The sequence below is a fragment of the Antechinus flavipes genome, chromosome 4 (genome assembly GCF_016432865.1).
Source record: "Antechinus flavipes isolate AdamAnt ecotype Samford, QLD, Australia chromosome 4, AdamAnt_v2, whole genome shotgun sequence".
NCBI classification, from domain to species: domain Eukaryota; kingdom Metazoa; phylum Chordata; class Mammalia; order Dasyuromorphia; family Dasyuridae; genus Antechinus; species Antechinus flavipes.
In genome coordinates, this window is record NC_067401.1 from 236,055,315 (window position 1) to 236,074,433 (window position 19,119).

The following is a 19,119-nucleotide window of genomic DNA, read 5'->3' on the forward strand; positions in this document are numbered from 1 at the left end:
TTCTTATTATTTTGGTCTGTTTGTTTTTAAAAACCTAACCAATACTTTAAGAACCAGAGATTTCTACCTCTTAATAAATCCTAATTTATCAAATAGCCATGGTTAATAGTCTGATTATTCTATATTACTTTCTAATCTATACTTATTAAAGCATAAGAAATCTAAAAGTTTTACCATGTAAACTAATTGACCTTGGACAAACAGTTTGTTTCCTGATAACAATTATTAAGACTGGAAAAGAGATCGGATTGTAAAATCAAGTGTTTTCCCTTGGGCAGATATTAGTCTTACTGTACTGTGTAGATTAATTGCTAATTTATATTCATTTAAGAATATTTCTCCATATATATATACAAACTAATATAGTAGTATACTTGTATACCATATGCATTTGCACAAAAATGTATGTGCTTATGTAAATATATACACATATAAACAGCAGAATGAACAAATTGAAATGTTCAAGTTCTTTCTAAATGTCTTCATCACCAAAGAGACAAACATTTCAAGTAATCATTTCCTAACCTCTAAGTCTCCATTTCTTTGTCAACAAAATGTTAATAGATGCCTTTATTACATACTTCATAAGGGTGTTGTGAGGACCAGAATAGATTGTCTGTGAAGCACTTTATATTGCATGAAGTGTTATAAAGATTCTCACAATGATTTTTTTTTATTTCTCACTTTCAAAAATGCAATTTACATCAAAAATTGAAAATCATACAAAGCCCTTTTTAACTTAAAGCCTTTCTTACAAAATGTGCTTAATCTCTCAATCATCTAATGAATTTCACTTTTGTCATTCTTCCAAAGAGCTATGCTATTTTCTAAAGTTTTAAAAAGTCAAGACATTTTTGGCACAGGGACAAACCAAAGCATTTGGCCTGTATCTCTATCAGGAAAGAATTGTTTCAGCAAGCTTCATTATCTCATCCATCTAAATAAAGAAGTCCTATTTGAAAGTGAATACATGTCATTAGAAAAGGTTTCAATTGAAGGAAAATGTGTCAATGAATTTTTGAAACTTTGGGATGAGGAAAAAAAAGACAGACTAATGCTAATTTCCATAGCTAGATAATTTTTCATTCTAAAATCTCATTTTTTTATCATTTAGTTTTATCATTCAGAACTGATCTCCAATTTTTTAAAAAAATTGGCAAAAATGTATTTGGAATTAATATTTAATCATTTAATATTCACAGAATATCAGTATTTTCTTTTAATGCTTAAATTGTTACTATGCAGTCATCTTGAGGGGTCTTATCATTAGAAAGTACATTTCCAACTATTTCTGATCTTCCTACTGTGCCAGCCTAAAACAAAAACCATTATTTGAGATAAAATTTTTTCAACTTTGGATAAAAACTCTGAGTTTATTTTTTAAATCTACATTATACACATTAGCTCAGTATTAATTGATACCTTTCTAAAACCCACTAAATCATTACTTTTCTTAATTTTGCCCTACATATAGGTTCAAGATGTTCTAAAGATCAAGTTTTTTTTTTTTAACATCTTCCTTAAATTTGTACTTGACAAATTTTTCCCTTCAGTTCCACAACATTGAAATAACACTCTTTATAACTTATCTTCTGCATATCATTGTTGTTGTTGTTGTTTTTATTATTATTGTTCTCCAGTGAAGAATACCTAAGAAGAAAAGTTTTGAGTTTTACTGTCACTTGAATTAGTTGATCAATCAATAAATATTTTTAAATGCCTACTGTGTGCCAGTCACCGCACTAAATTCTAGGTATACAAAAAATGGCAAAAGGACTTCACAGTTTAAGATAAGATAAATAATGTCACTTGTATAAAATCAGAATCAAATATTATAATTCTGTTAAAACAAAGACACTAAAGTAGAATGTGACTTTAGATTATACACTCTGATATAATTTATTACAGCCAGGACAAGTTGACCATGAAAAACTAGTCCAAATTAATTCTATTTATATTCATCTGCCTACTTCTCCTTATGCTCTATGTAGTATGATACATACCAATGTAAAATTCACTATCGTCAATACCTCTGTGGGAATACTTAAAATAGAAGCATGCTTAAATCATTCCTCAATCACTGTAAGTAATGGAAACAATGTTTATCGTAATGTTAAAGCTTGATAATGTATTACTAGTAAGAAAATAGTATTTATGTCTGACCAAAAAACTTTATGTTTTGAGATCAATTTTATTATACCCACTATGAATATTAAGCTCAGAGAGAATTAGGAACCCAATTTAATAATCTTCAGCATTTCATACTTTTCTAAGTTTCCTTAGAACTTGAATTCATTATATATTTGGAAACCATTGATGCTATAGAAGTGATTTATTTCATTTGGGGAAATGGATTCAAACCTTCCTTATTTTATAAAAGCCCAACGTTAAAAGTTATTTTTGGCATTAGAATGCAAATATTGAAGAGTTTTCATGCATTCTGAGTCATAGCCACTAAACTGATCTAGACCCTGAGAAAAACATAATGTTGTCAAAATGCCTTATTAATAATTGCAATCGAATTAATAGATTCATTTTGAAATGTAGTAGTACTACTTGAGGATCTTTTTTGGAAACAATGAGAGCAATTGTTTAGTGTGCAACAACATAAATATGACAAAATATCCATGGCCTGAATATCCCAAGAGTTAAGAATAGGTATCTACAATGCAGGCATGAAAGAAATTCATGGATATATAATTCATTTCTCTTTTTTTTTTTTAAGTAGACTATGCTTAAATTGCATTTATCTACTGTCCCTTGTAACATTTCATATCTATTTAAAATTTTTGAGGCAGAGAATTAAAACCAATTTTGTCTTCTATTATGTAAAATGTTGACTGATTCTTTTTCTTTTAGTGGCCATAGTGCAGTGGTGTTTTGTGAAAGGAAGCACTACTAACAAGGTTGGACTCAAAGTCAGTTCTTGCTTCAGTTCTCTGTGCATCCCAATTTTTAATTTATTGTTTCACTAAACATTTTTTTTCCCCATGGGCCCTTTCAAGTGTTTACTGTCATACTGTTGCCTTTAAATTATGCCACAATGTTAGTTGCTTACAATGTTTTACATTATTACTCAAGGCAGTATTCATTTTTATTTGTTGTCTTGTGTACAGGTGAATCTGGTGTGGAAGAGTGGTCCCAGTGGAGTTCATGTTCAGTTACTTGTGGTCAAGGGTCGCAGGTGCGAACCAGAGCTTGTGTATCACCTTACGGGACACACTGCAGCGGCCCATTAAGAGAATCAAGGGTTTGCAATAACACTGCCCTCTGTCCAGGTAGTGTTAGCAGCAAATACAATTGTAGATGTTATTGAATTGTGTCTTGCTAAGCATTTAAAACATTTGGTTATTTTCACATGAACTGATTATGGACATTTTAATTAGAGTGGATAACTATAATTCTTATTCTTCTGTGAAATTTCATTATGTATGTGATTATTTCTGCTTTCAAAGCAGTCAGAAGAATTATATAACCATTTTTTCAAATGCTTGTTTTAGATACGAGTATATGTTTTTATAAAATGTTTATCCATAAAGTTTTATTTTTCAGGAAAAAAATGAGGAATAATATTCCATTGAATGATTTAGGAAAGAAAAAAACTATGATATGCTAATTTGCTAATGTGCTGAGAATATGAAACTAATTTTCTTTATTTAAGACAAGTGGCAAATTTTTGAAGCCATGCCTTCTCCAATTGCCACAAAAGTCATTATAGCCTTATAAATTAAAAAAAAAAAAATTCAGGTTTTTTTTTTCATTTAGCTCAAACTCTTCCTTTGACCATACAATGGTCACATTTGGTCCTCTATGCTCAGTTACTGTCAGTGAACTAGAAGCTCTATTTTACACTTGTTTAATATAAAATTTGAAATGACTGCCCTATTTTGAACTATCCATTGCTTTGGACATTTGGCACAGTCATTTAGGAAAGTGATATAATTCAAATGGAACAGAATAACATTCCTTTCTCACTTAAGGCAAATTTTAAATATTTCACTGTAAATCAGAATTTTCTGATACACTCCCACAACTGCACAGTTTTTTTTTCCCAGTCTACTCCTTTTTCTCTTTCTCTTCTTTTTCCTCTTTTTCCTTTCCTTCTCTCCTTCCCTCCCTCCTTCCTCCTTCTCCCTTTCCTCTGTCCTCTCCCTATGTCCTCCTTCCTATCCTTCATTGTCTTCCTTTGCTTCTCTTTCTTTTCCCCCCTTTCCCCTCTTTTTTTGTCTGTCTGTCTGTCTGTCTGTCTCTGTCTGTCTCTCTCTCTCTCTCTCTCTCTCTCTCTCTCTTTCTCTCTCTCCATCCCTCCTCCTTTTCCTTTTCTCTCTTTCCTTCTCCTCCCTTCCCTTCTCCTCTGTAGATGCCAGTTTGTAGTTCATTTTCTGTGGGATCATGTGGAAAGATCCTAACTATAAATCCAAGATCTAGCACTACTAATGCCATAAAGAGCTGTTTTATGGCAACCTGCAGGGGTTTGGGGTCCATGGAGGAGCATCAATTTTTACCTGCTCCTCCACTAAACACATGGCTTGTCACAGCTTGTGAGTTTTGCAGGTTTCCTAGGAATACCCATATGGTTTTATATCTGGGTCCCCAAAGGGTTTCTTCCTTTGAGTAGGGAAAGGTATAAGTGAATACCAGAGAAATATGGGGCACTTTAAGTGAATGGATGTTCCCGGAGGAGCTCCTGATTCTTGGAAGCAACCTTGCAAATAAGAAACAAAAATATGCAGAAAGATAAACAACCACAGCTGAGTAGAGCAAGATAATTGCACCAATAAGTAGAAGAGATTGTATAAGACATTAGAGAACAGGATGGGGAGACGGTAATAAAAAGTTTCCTTTTCATTGGTAGTAGTTGGGAAAGAACCAATGAAACCAATCATTCAGATAATTAATGAATGAGAATTTATTAAGTGCTATAGGCAATTGTTACATACCAAAAACCATGCCTAGGATTGTGGATAAAACAAACAAACAAACAAAAAAACATCCTTGTCCTCAGGGTGATCACATTCTAATGAATAAGATAACAGATATCTAGATATAGATAGGATATATGTAAACAATGCTATGAGTACCAAAGTATTGACATTGTTTAAAATATGGGATGAAACAGAAATAAAAGATATAAGGGAAAGAAGAAAAAAAGAATGAAAGGAGGAAGTGGCAAAAGGAAATTTATACAATTTTAAAAGAACAGAAAGAATGGGTGAAGGACAAAAAGAGTAGAATCATTGTGGGCAGGAAACAAAGATTTAAAAATAAAAGAAGCAGTAATTAAAAAAAAAACTAAATGAAGAGTAGATGATACTAAAAAGAATACATTGATTGGATAAGAACAATATTCAGGGGAAAAAATAGCAGAAAAGAAGGTGCAGAATGGCAGAAAGGAATAGAGAAGTTTTGAGAGATGAGAAAATTGAAAATGAGCAATTAGTAGGGTCTGCTTTGTGACAATATAGTAGATCTGTGGTTAAAATGTATGGATTTTCAGTTTTAAGGATTAAGTTCAAATGTGTGTGTATGTATACTCATACACAATCTGCCAGAGGATAACTGTATTTAGTATTCATGAGAAGCAACACCATATGTTGGACAGAGAGTTGACCTCAGAGTCAAGAAAATCTATGTTCAAGTCCTATCTCTGACACATGTTTTCTTGTGTGACTAAAGACAAATCATTTAATCTCTCAGTAACCCAGTCAACTCACTAAGAATATAAGCTGAAAACTAGCACCTGATCAGAATCAGTAGAAGGAACTTCTCACTGACAGCTCCCTAAGTTAATGAAATTTCATGTCCAGTTCGAAAAAAAAAAAAAGTTCATTGAATTTCTTGTCAACTAAACATTAGCTGTAAGTCAAAAACAGACCCAAGGCAAAATTGTGGGAAGCTGTAATGGCATTCTTGGTACATCCCTTTATTTTGATATACTTCAGCTTAAGTAACGATTACCATTATATTAGTGCCTTACTACCTACTATCCTACACCATGTTATATACTACATATAATATCCCAAATTTTAAGCTTCTCCCATCTCTCACATCACTCACCATCAAAATTTACATTCCATTTGCTTAGGACACAGAAGGTTGATGAATAGTTACAATAAACACATTTTGATATAAGGCACAAACTAAGGATGATAATTGTGTTTTCTCAATTATAGCTACATATTTTAACCTTGTTCTGCATTGCTAAAGGCAGTGGCAGCATGAAACAGGACACCCAGTAATTAGTGAGCTAGTATTGAAACCAGGAAGATTTGATTTTAGATCTCAACTCTTATCTGGCTGGCTGTGTGATTGGACAAAGCATTTAACATCTCATTGCAGAGAATAATTCTGTCCCTTCATTGACAGTCAAAAGGGTAAAAAATACAGTGGTCGAGATATTTGTGGATAAAGAGCCCTCTTTTTGTCCCATTAATCCCACTATATTGGTAAGAAATACTCTGCCTATATTTAAGGTTGCTTTTTATTTTAATCCATTAGAAGAATCAAATTAATTTCTCATAAGGAAAATAAAAATTTGTGTTAACAACCTGAAAAATAATAATATCACAATAACAAAGATTTAAAAGCAAAGAGTTACTCAGAATATTGTTTCCTTTTGAAAGAACATCATTTCCCTTCTTTAAACTTGTACTGAGATCAGGTAATTATCCCCATAACTGAATGAATGAATGAATAGGAATAAAGGTTAAACTAGGAATGCACCTTGGTCAGATTTCACTTTCCAGCCCTTATTTACACACATGTATGTTTATATATTTCAACCAAAAAACATGTGATTCTGTCCTTCATCTAGGCAAGAGAGAGAATCTGTTAGAGGAATGAGAATACATTTCTCCATTGGCCATTCATCCTTACTTTTATTTCATTATATCTCTGGAATAAAAGAGAAAATTGTAGACTAGTGTATGTAACAGAAAATTTAGCTCATTATTAAACTCTTTATCTTTATAGAGCTGATAACCATTTTCCCTAAACAGATGTATCCATTTTATTTATTGTTATAAGTTTTATAGTATGATGGTGATATTGGGGAAAAACATTTTTGTTTCATAACAATATAGAAAAATAGAATTAAAGATAATGAAAAAGCAGATATATTTTTCCTTTTTTTTCTTTTTTGAACAAACCTAAATGTTATTTTATAATACAGTAATTTATTTTATTTTAATATTAAGAATAAATATTTTAATACTCTCCTAGGGAAGGGTGATACTTTCAAATGATGTTTTAACATATTTACATAAATGTTTTATGGCTATTATGCAATGTTTCATATGTTAACTATTTTGTTTTGCTATTTTCCAAACTCATTATGTGTACTTTCCTTTCAAGCTAATTTTAATCTAATTTTAAAGCAATGATTCCAAATGAATCCTTCCATTTACATGTTGCCTGAAATTATATAAATTTTCTATATTCAAATATCATATTTGCAATGAGATAAAAGAGATAAAAAACATTACCTGATTAGTTAAATATATATCCAAAATATGTTTGGCATTTAAAGAAATAATATAATATTGTACATAGACTAGAAAATTAACCATTTCTTACTTCATATTATGAAATAATGATGTTAGAGATTATTTATATTAATAAGGAGAATGATGGGAAATTAATTGTTTTAGTTTTGGGGTTTCCTTTACATATTGCCTTAATTAAACCACATAATACTTCCTGGTTCATCTAGTGGAACAGAAAAATCACTGGACCTTGAGTAATAAGAGCTGGGTTTGAGCACTGGCTGTTTCATTCCCCAAGTGTAGTCCTTTGGCCCTTGCCTTAAACTGATCTCAGATTTCCCTACCATTTCAAGATTCTAGAAATTCTTTTTTAAAGTTGATCCTTTTGAATAGGAAATTATAGATTTTGAGTGATGTATACAGACTTTTTAGCAAAAAAAGTGAAAAGCTTTAAGAGGTCATAGTTTCCTGAATTTGTAATTTTGTGGCATTCATTCACACTTTTTATTATACTTTAGGAAAATTTTATATAAGCTTAAGTGTGATAATTTTCTCCCTTTAGATTCATATCTGGTTTATGTTAGGCTTTTTTTTTGAGCAATTTAATAATTACTTATTAATACATTATATGACAAGTGCTATATTAGGCACTGGAGATTTAGATACAAGGATTAAAACAATACTTTTACAAGAGAAATGTATAATGTATTGTCCATTTTCTTCAAAGAGATAACTTTTTTTTAAAGAAAATATCATTGAAAATTATTTTATAATATTTCAAATCAGAATTTTTAAAAATGGTACTGTTTATACTGGTTTCAAAACTTTTTGATAATATAGCTTTCTGTTCACCATATTAGTTGTTACTTGACTAAATCTGTCTACATATAAAAAAATTATTAATTAATGGTTACATGATCAATCTAATCAGTTTCTACAGCTAAAACAGATGATCATGTTCCCCTCCCCCAAATCACATTTGTTTATCAGTACATTGATTAAATGTACCAAATAGTTTTCAAAATTAAAAGCAGAAGAGTTTCTTTCTCTCTCCCTCCTTCCCTCCCTCCTTCTTTCCCTTTCTCCCTGCCTCTTTCTGTGTCTGTCTGTTTCTGTGTCTCTGTCTCTTTATCTCTCTGTTTCTCTGTGTGTCTCTTTGTCTCTCTTTCTGCTGTCTCTCTCCCTCCCCCTCTCGCTTTCTTTTTATCTTTCACTTTTCTCTCTCTCTCTCTCTCTCTTTCTTTCTCTCTCTCTCTCTCTCTCTCTCTCTCTCTCTCTCTCTCTCTCTCTCTCTCTCTCTCTCTCTCTCTCTCTCTCTCTTTTCCTCCTTCTCCTCTATCTTCCTCCATATTCAAACCATTCACAATGAATATCTATAAATAGTCAGCTGAAATGGTGGCATTGTATCTCCACTGCATTATTTCTTATAACAAATCGGCAGTTTCTATAGAAACAAAAAAATTTCGTAGTCAATATTAGATCCAAAATTTTTAATTAAAAGGACTTAATAATATTTTATTTTCTTTGGTGCGATGGAAGAACCATGAAATCACAGCATGAAAAATAAAGACAAGAAAAAAGTCAATAACAGTTTTCAAAAGCTTTACATTTCATCAGCAAAATTAATCAGAATTTTAAAGATTAACAGATGAAAATCTGCCAATTTAGAATTCATTTAGAAAATTCCTCTTTTTCTGGGATGTTTTGAATGCTGAACTATTTTCAAGGAAAGAAAATACATAAATTAGTAAATTGAACAACAAAGCAATGTAATTAGCGATAGTACTCAGAAATCTAGAACCAGCTATTTCAATAGAACTGAGAAATGCAGACTACAGAAGAAAAGAAAAAAATTATTATTCAAAAAGAAATAGTTTTAATATCAATATGTATTTAGAAAATATTTTAAAATGTTCATTGTAACTCATCTGTTATTCTTAAAAAGTGTTAATTCTCATGTTAAATGACATAACATCTATTATTTCTAAAGGCTAAGCCATATGACCCTCCCTGTTTTTTAAAAAAATTGAAACAAATTCACCTAAGAATAGATTAAGTATGTGTACATAGAATAGATGTGTGTTCGTATAATTTATATGTATGCATGCATGTATACATGCATATGTGAAACATGTATCTTATATATACACATACATATCAACATATGACAAGTTCTTTATTATTCAAGAGCATTATTTTTAAATGCTTTTCAAATATTTTTTCATATTTTTCTTGCTCACAAATATGGAAAACCATAGAAATTAGAAAACTTTTAGATGTGGTATTTAGAATGGCCACTTGGGCTATTCTTTATTTGTAATGATTCTCTTAACTTATATAGGTTTTACTTGCCAACTAACCTGCTGCCTTCAACTTCCCTCAGATTACTGCTTATCCTTTTCTAGTTTTAAGGAGGAAATAGATTTATTTTTCTTTTTACAACTCATCTATCACCCCTATTCCCCCAGTAAGCTGTCATTTGTTTTTTGACATAATGAATTTCAGATCTGGTAAACATAGTAGTGTATAGTGTAAGTATTGTAATTTCCTGTTTTCACTATTTGAGAGGAAAATGAGATAATTTTTGCTGATTGATCTTATGACCTGTATGAAACAGGACTGATTTCTTTTTTCAAAAGGTGGCATTGAAAGCAGCTGCTTTCACTGGTTGGTTGATGGAGTTTTACATTTCTAGTAATGTAATGTTTTTTTGAAGTTAAGTTCAAACAGCAAATTAGGTAGGATATTCCTTTATATTCTTCATGCTGATTTCTTTCTCTTTTTTTAAATTGAGAGACAATTTTTAAAGTAGCTATATGTGATATATTATTGAGCAATTTTGTAAGGGGATTAAAAAGTTAGCATACATTACTAATAGTAGTAATTTCAAGCACAGACAGCTATATGAGCAGCTAATGTCTTTAAGTTATAATTAATTGTACTATGTTGATACTATAAAGTTTGTGAGGTTTGAAATCATCCAAAATTAAAAGATATAGGAAGAATATTTTATGTTAATAGTAGTAAAATATTTGATGAAAAGAAAGGTTTGTACCTGAAAAATTTTTAAAACTCTTCATAAAAATTATTTTTTATATATTAAATATTGATTTAATTTATTCTCAAAAGAAAAATATTAAATAAGAAAATAACATAAAAGTAGCTCTTTCACAGTTCTGATTGTCTTTCACATTTTTTTAAATGTATGGCAAAACTTTTAAGGATGTCACTTAGCATTTTATTCCTGTACAGTATACTGTCTTTTATGTATAATTTTTAGCCTAGTGTCTTAACCTCTCTGGTTCTCAGTGTTCACATTATAAGTAAGAAGGACTGGAATAAATGACCTCAAAAGTCCATTAAGGCTTTTAACCTAGGATCATAGGTGAAAAAAGAAATTTTACTTATTGTGATTAGATTAATAGAAGTTGATCACTATGCTACTAGTTTTGTTGTGATAATTACTGTAAAGCAGAAATAAGTTCTTTGAAATCTTCCTAGTTTAAAAATAAAAAGTATTTCTCTTTACTGTGGCTTAAAATTTGCCATACTCAAATATAGAGAGACTTTGGACTTTCCAACAAACTCAACAGATTTTCAAATTATTTTTTTTCCTATTTTTATGGCAATTAAGTAGTTTGATCAAATGATTTTAGAGAAATAGATTAATTTTTTAGGTTTATTACCTTTTTCTGAATTGATTTTATTGCCTTCTTTTGTTGTTAAATTCTTTTTACTTTGTTACAGTACATGGAGTTTGGGAAGAGTGGTCACCCTGGAGTTTGTGTTCATTTACATGTGGTCGAGGCCAAAGAACTAGGACACGATCATGTATACCTCCCCAGTATGGGGGAAGACCATGCGAGGGACCTGAAACTCATCATAAACCATGCAATATTGCTCTTTGCCCAGGTGGGTGTAAAGTTTTACAGTACATTCTATGGCACTGTGCATTAAAATGTTATGCAAATAGTGGCTTACAACCTTTTTTTAGGTGCATTGAAAAAAGTGTTGATGTCAAGATTGTTACCTTCTAGGAATATTTTATTCATTATGTCAAAAGTGTTTTATATAGATAGATAGATAGATATAGATATAGATATATATTTCCCTTATGAAGAGCCATCCAACCCAATAAATATCAATTATCTACACTTTGCCAGGAAAAAGACAGCATGGTATGCTGAAGCAATCTGATCAAAAAATATGGATTCAAGTTCTGAGAAAGATACTAGTTCTCTTTATAAGGAACTGTAATTATCCTAAGGAACTGTGCTCATTCCAATATTCAAAGAAAAAAAAAGATTCCTTGTCCTCAGGTTTATTAAATTCTAATATTAGCAAGGGTAGCTACATGTCACAGAGAATAGAGTGCTGGGCCTGGAGTTAGTAAGGCTTAGGGTCAAACTTGGCCTCAGACTCTTTTTGTTATTTTCTGTATTTATTTTTATTTTTTTATTATAGCTTTTTATTTACAAGATATATGCATGGGTAATTTTTCAGCATTAACAATTACAAAACTGTAATGTTCTCTAATAATATAATCGTTCTCTGAGAGCAGGTTTCTTGGGGAGCTTCTGGAGGCAGCCTTAGTTTCAGTTCAGAGTAATAATTACCTCAAATGCAGCCAGGGATTAAAGTCCAGATCCTTTATTTTCTCTTTCCTTCACTTGGAGCTTGGCTAGCTTTCTGGAGGCCTTCCAGATCTTGGTTTCAGTGTTCTCCACAGGACAGCCTGCCACCTCTTCTCTGTCTTCCTTTGTTCTGCCCACTGAATCCTGGCTTCTCAATCTCCTAGAGTGCTCTTTGGCCTTGAGAGCTTTTTGCTTATATGCTGCACACTCAGTATACTCCAATCATTACATCACTAGGAAACCATTATTTGTTGTAGGATTAAATCAATGCTAAACTGGATTTAACCATTGTCTCCTCGATTCCACTGACTTAGCACCTTGTAAGAATTCTAACACAAAACCTTTTGTTCCAACTTTTCCTTTTCTTCTCCCCACCACCTCCCCCAGATGCCAGATAGACCAATACATGTTAAATATGTTAAAGTATATGTTAAATACAATATATGTATACATGTCCAAACCATTATTTTGCACACAAGAAGAATCAGACTTTAAAATGATATACAATTAACCTGTGAAGGAAATCAAAAATGCAAGCCGACAAAACAAAGGGATTGGAAATGCTATGTAGTAGTTCACACTCATTTCCCAGAGTTCTTTCACTGGGGGTAGCTGGTTCTATTCATTACTGAACAACTGGCATTGATTTGGTTCATCTCATTGTTGAAGAAGGCCACATCCCTCAGAATTGATCATCATATAGTATTATTGTTGAAGTATATAATGATCTCCTGGTCCTGCTCATGTCACTCAGCATCAGTTCATGTAAGTCTTTCTAGGCCTTTCTGAAATCATCCTGCTGGTCATTTCTTACAAAACAATAATATTCCATAAAATTCATATACCACAATTTATTCCGCCATTCTCCAATTGAGGGTCATCCACTCAGTTTCCAGTTTCTGGTTACTACAAAGAGGGCTACTACAAACATTCATGCACATTCAGGTCCCTTTCTCTTCTTTAAGATCTCTTAAACTTAACACAACACTGCTGGATCAAAGAATATGCACAGTTTGATAACTTTTTGAGCATAGTTCTAAATCACTCTCCAGAATGGCTGGATGTATTCATAATTTCACCAACATTGTATCAGTGTCCCAGTTTTTCCATGTCCCCTCCAACATTCAGCATTATCTTTCCCTGTCATTCTAGCCACTCTGACAGGTGTGTAGTGGTATTTCAGAGTTGTCTTAATTTGCATTTCTCTGATTAATAATGATTTGAGCATCTTTTCATATGGCTAGAAATAGTTTCAATTTCTTTGTCTGAAAATTGTTCATATTCTTTGACCATTTATCCATTGGAGAATGGCTTGATTTCTTATAAATTAAAGTCAATTCTCTATATATTTTAGAAATGATTGGCCTCAGACTCTTACCAAGTGTGTAATTCTGAGCAAGTAATTTAATCCTATTTTCCTTATTTTCTTCTGTAAAATGAAGTGGAGAAGAAAATGGCAAAGCAATCTAATACTTTTGTTAAGAAAATCCCAAGTGAGTCATGAAAAGTGGGACACAACTGAAAAAACAATTAAACAATAAATGAAAGTAAAGTGGTGGGGTTCAACATGATCAAGAAAAATATAAACAGAATATGTGGTAAAGACAAGGAAATAATCTATAATTACAAAATTTGAGAGTTCAATATGCATTAATATTCACATGGTCCATCCAACCCAAGACACTTATTGCATGGTTGGCAAGTAAGAGGCCCCCTCCAAGGACAAAGAAGCATCATATTTTGAAGCAGATCCTTCAAGTTCTAAAAACTAAATTTTAGATTGAAAAGAAATCTAGGATGAAACGAATGCCATTGTTTAAAAATATATGAATGGAGGGGCAGCTAAGTGGCTCAATGGATAGGCACTAGCTCTAAAATCAAGAGGACCTGAGTTCAATTCTGTCTCAGACATTTAACACTACCTAGCTGTATGACCTTGGGCAAGTCACTTAACCCCAATTGCCTCCCCAAAAAGCAAAAAGAAAAATATGAACGTAAAGTTACATAAAAAATATGGTGAGATATAAACAGATGCTGAGTGAAGCAAGCAGAAACAAGAAAACATTGTACACATTAACAGCAGGATTGTGTGATGATTAAATATGATAAACTTTTTTCTTAGCAGTTCAGTGATCCAAGGCTATCTCAATAAACTTTGGATGGAAAACGACAACCACATCCAGAGAGAACTATGGAAACTAAATGTAAATCAATACACACTACATTCACTTTTTTTCTTTTGTTTTGTGTGTGTGTGTGTGTGTGTGTGTGTGTGTGTGTATGTGTGTGGTTTTTTCCCTTTTGTTTTGATTTTTTCTCCCAACATGATTAATATTCCTATACGTAAATATTATATTATAATATGAATTTGCTAATTTAACATACCATGTAGTTTAGTGAAAAATGAAATGGTGTAGTACTAGTGTTGAACCTAAAGATAGGAAGACTTGGAATTCAAACTATTCCTCTGACACTAGTGATATGATAGTAAAAAAGTAATTTTTGAGTCCTATTTAATACTAATTATATAAAACAAAATAAAATATAAAAAATACCTACTTCACAGAGTTGTTATGAATCAAATGAGATCATGCATGTTTAGCACATTGAAAACTTTTTTTTCCTCTGAGGCAATTGGGGTTAAATGACTTGCAAATGAGGATAATGGCGCCTTCCTCACAGTATTGTTGTGACACCCAAATGAGATAATAAAGTAAAATGTTTTACAAACTTTAAAATATTCTTTAAATGCCAACTACAATCATTACCATCATCATTATCACCACCACTATAAAAAAATTGATTTTTAAATTTTTTATCCTGCTTCATCATATAATAGAAGCTGTAAAATCTTAGCACAAAAAGGGGTTTAAAATTTACTGACCCTCCTTCCCTAAGTCCAGCAGCTTTAGATTTTTTTTAGCAATTAGTGAAACGGTCAATATCTAGACATCAGAAAATTAGTGAGGAGAAATAAGGTAAAGAGATTCATTTACCTGAGAAAGGATAATCATCCATTCAGGTTCATGTCAAGGAATTTCCCCTGATATGTTCCCACAAGTAGATGACATTTAGCATTCTTTGAATTTCCACTCAACTATCATTTATAAGTGCCTTCTATATAGTAAAGATAAAAGATGAAATTAGACACAATGCTGTCAAAATAATTTAAGATTATTTCAACAGTATTGATTTTGATTTTGAGTTTTAATTATTTGAACTTAGAATGCTCATTCATTTGTTGTATACATGAGAATGGAAGGAAATTTAGTTTTCTCTTTTAAAAAATATTGACTTTGAACTCTCATTGTTTCTCCATTGAAGATTGTTTACTTTTACAAAGACAATCAAAGCACTCAAAGTATTAATTTTATACAAATACACATACTCACATAAAGAAAGAGAGAGAGACCTTATGGAAAACATCAATTAGTAAGATAGATTTACAATAAATTTACAATAAAATCAAGAAGTATTCTCAATTCCTAAAAGCTATTGGGTTTACAACAGAGAAATATAGTTATGACAAATTAATAGTCAACAATAAATATCATAACGGCAATGGTATGAATACAAAGTAGTAAAAATAAGCTTCTCTCAAGAAGCTTATGATCTAATGGGGAAAACAGTATGCAAACACAACTATACTGCCAAGAAAATAAAAGATAAATTGGAGATAATCTCAAAAGGAAGACTCTACTATTAAGAAGGATTAAGAAAGATTATTTTGCAGATAGGATTTTATCTACAGCAAGAAGGAAACCTGGAAAATTAGGAAGCTTAATCAAAGATGAAGAGAATTTTAGGAATAAAGGACAGCAGGTGACAATACACAGATTCAAGAGATTGGTTGTCATGTAAGGAAAATCAAAGAAGGCAATGTCCCTGGGTCAGAGTATGTAGATGCAAGTAAGATTTAAGATGATTAGAAAGACAGGAAGGAGACAGGTTGTATATATATACTTTTTTTTTTTTTTTTGGGGGGGGGGTTGTGTTTTTTTGTTTTTTTTAGAAATGCAGGATTTTCTATTTGATCATGGAGGCAACAGGAATCACTGGAGTTGATTGAATAAAAGGGTAATGTAGTTAATAAGTTAGAAAAATTACCTTGAAATCTGAATGGAGAACATACTGAAGCAGGTAGAGATTTTAGTCAGGGAGACTTATCTAAAAGTTTTTCATTGGCTGTCTGAATTAAATGCTCTTATTTATAGTGGAAGTTATAGTTTCAGGTTAGAAAAGAGATACAGATCATTTTCAAATTTCCACAAAACACTTAAACTGGACTATAATGAACCCCCTGTTCCCTGAGAATATCAAGCTAACCCCTAAACATTTTAGATAGTTGTGTAGGTTGATGGCAAGAGGAATATCAACGGCCAGTAAAATGAAAAGAGATTCATGTCTATTTTCTCCTGTGAGAATGGTACATGGGGAGAAGTATTTGTGAGGGAGCAGACATTTTATTCAAATACCCAAGTAATTGCATTAAAAATGCATTAAAGAATGCATTAAAAAGCAGTTAGCAAATGCTTGCTATATGTCAAACACTGCAAATCAAAAAAGTAGAAACACTCTCTGACCTCAAAGAGTTTATTAGATCTATGGCCTCAAAAAATTTAATAGTGATTATGATGTGCAGCTTACATAACACGGAAAAGGAATACTGGTCAAAGAGGAGAATTTTGGTCCTAAACTTCACTGGGATAGGAAATGAGGCCACAATTAGTAGACTGATATTGGTCTTCTTGGAGAAGTGACAGTGATTGGATCATGGCTTCAGAAATGAAGAATAAATGAATGAGAAAACATCATATCATATAATTATGAAATTCCCACATGTTCAATTTTTTTTTTTTTTTTTTTGCTGAGGCAATTGGGGTTAAGTGACTTGCCCAGGACTACATACCTAGGAAGTGTTAAGTGTCTGAGACAAAATCTGAAGTCAGGTCCTCCTGACTTCAGGGTCAGGCTGGTGCTCTATCCACTGCATCATCTAGCTGCCCCCACATGGTCAATCTCATAACTATATAAAGAGATGATATAGGGCAGAATGTATTAACTTATTAGTTAAAATTCATGAATTTGAAAACAGATACAATATTCAATGTCAGAACTGCTATAAGTAAAACATTTCATAGGAAAAATATTCTGAAGCACAATCTTTTTATTATTATAGCTTTTTATTTACATGATATATGCATGGGTAATTTTTCAGCATTGATCTTTGCAAAATTTTCTGTTCCAACTTTTCCCCTCCTTCCTTCCACCCCCTCTGCTAGATAGCAGGTAGACCAATACATGTTAAATATGTTAAAGTATAGGTTAAATACAATACAATAGGTTATATTAAATACAATAGGTTATATACAATATATGTATACCTATTTATACAATTATCTTGCTGTACAAGAAAAATCAGATTTAGAAAAAAGGCAAAAATAACCTGAGAAGGAAAACAAAAATGCAAGCAGATAAAAACAGAAGGAGCAGAAATGCTATGTTGTGGTCCACACTCATTTCTCCTAGTTCTTTCGCTGGGTGTATAACTAGTTCTCTTCATTATTGAACAATTGGAACTGATTTGATTCATCTCATTGTTGAAGAGGACCACATCCATCAGAACTGATCACCATATAGTATTGTTGTTGAATGTATAATGATCTCCTGATTCTTCTCATTTCACTCAGCATCAGTTCATGTAAGTCTTTCCAGGCCTTTCTGAAATCATACTGCTGGTCATTTCTTATAGAGCAATAATATTCCATAAATTCATATACCACAATTTATTCAGCCATTCTCCAATTGATGGGCATCCATTCAATTTCCAGTCTCTAGCCACTATTAAAAGGGCTGCCACAAACATTTTTGCACATATGGGTCTCTTTCCCTTATGCAAGCTCTCTTTGGGATATAAGCCCAGTAGAAACACTACTGGATCAAAGGGTATGCAGTTTGATAACTTTTTGAGCATAGTTGAAGCACAACCTTAAAATAATTCTCTACCCTGTGCTTTTTTATGCACATGAAATTTTTTTTAAATAAATTCTTATCTTTGTGTTCCAAGTATTTGTATGTGTGCCAATTTACCAAACATTTAGTAAAGACTCAAGTTTTCCATTCTTTTTGAAAGTTTCAGAAGTGGCATTACATAAAATAGTTGAAAGAGGTAAATGTGTTCTCTCTCTTGTACTTCCCCCTTTCCTCCAAATAACTTTGATTATGGATACTATTACAATAGCCCGAATAGGTATTTAAGCCTGCCTAAAATCATTTCTCCCTAAGATACAGCCTCTACTCAACCACTAGAGTGATTTTCCTAAAATATAGGTCTGACCATGTCATCCTCTACTCAGTCAATTCCAGTGACTCATTTCCAATATTAAATATAAAAATCTTCTACTTTGCATTGAAAGCCCTTAATAATCTTTTATCTTTCTAGGCTATTTATATTTTAATTCCCTCCACAAACTCTTTGATTAAGTGACACGTCTCCTTGCAATTTCATGATCAAGACATCACATTTCTTCATTCTGGTCATTTTCTCCATGCCTGGAATGCTCTGTCTCCTCAACTCTGATTATTTACTTCCCTTCCTTTAAATCCAAATTAAAATCCCATAATTTATAGGGAACCTTTCCCAAGCTCTGTTAATTCTAATGCTTTCCCTCTCTACTTCTTTTCTATTTATCTTGTATGTAGTTAAATTAATATATTTCTACTAACATATTGTCTCCCCTAATACATTGTATGCTCCTTGAGGATAGGAACAATCTTTTGCCTCTTTTAGGATTAGAAATTTTAGCACAATGTCTGGCACATAGCAGGTGATCACTACATATTTTTTACTAATTAATTGATGCACTTATTTAGAGCTTTACAATTTACAAAATGTTTTCATGTGTGTTATCCTATTCAAACTTCATAGTAATCCTGCAATTTGGACTGTGATGACATCTTTATTCTAAAAAAAGAGAAAACTTCTTTAATTTAATGAGTTT

General features: G+C 31.8%; 1 protein-coding gene across 4 annotated transcripts in view; it reads left to right on the forward strand.

Moving 5' to 3' along the window:
- The window catches only part of ADGRB3 (adhesion G protein-coupled receptor B3), an 882,558-nt gene that overhangs the window by 337,102 nt on the left and 526,337 nt on the right, over window positions 1-19,119 (forward strand). For all 4 annotated transcript variants that reach the window (XM_051997212.1, XM_051997213.1, XM_051997210.1 and 1 more), the window contains 2 exons: window positions 3,117-3,278; window positions 11,232-11,396. In XM_051997212.1, coding sequence (XP_051853172.1) covers window positions 3,117-3,278; window positions 11,232-11,396 — 327 coding nt within the window. The remainder of the gene's footprint in view (window positions 1-3,116; window positions 3,279-11,231; window positions 11,397-19,119) is intronic.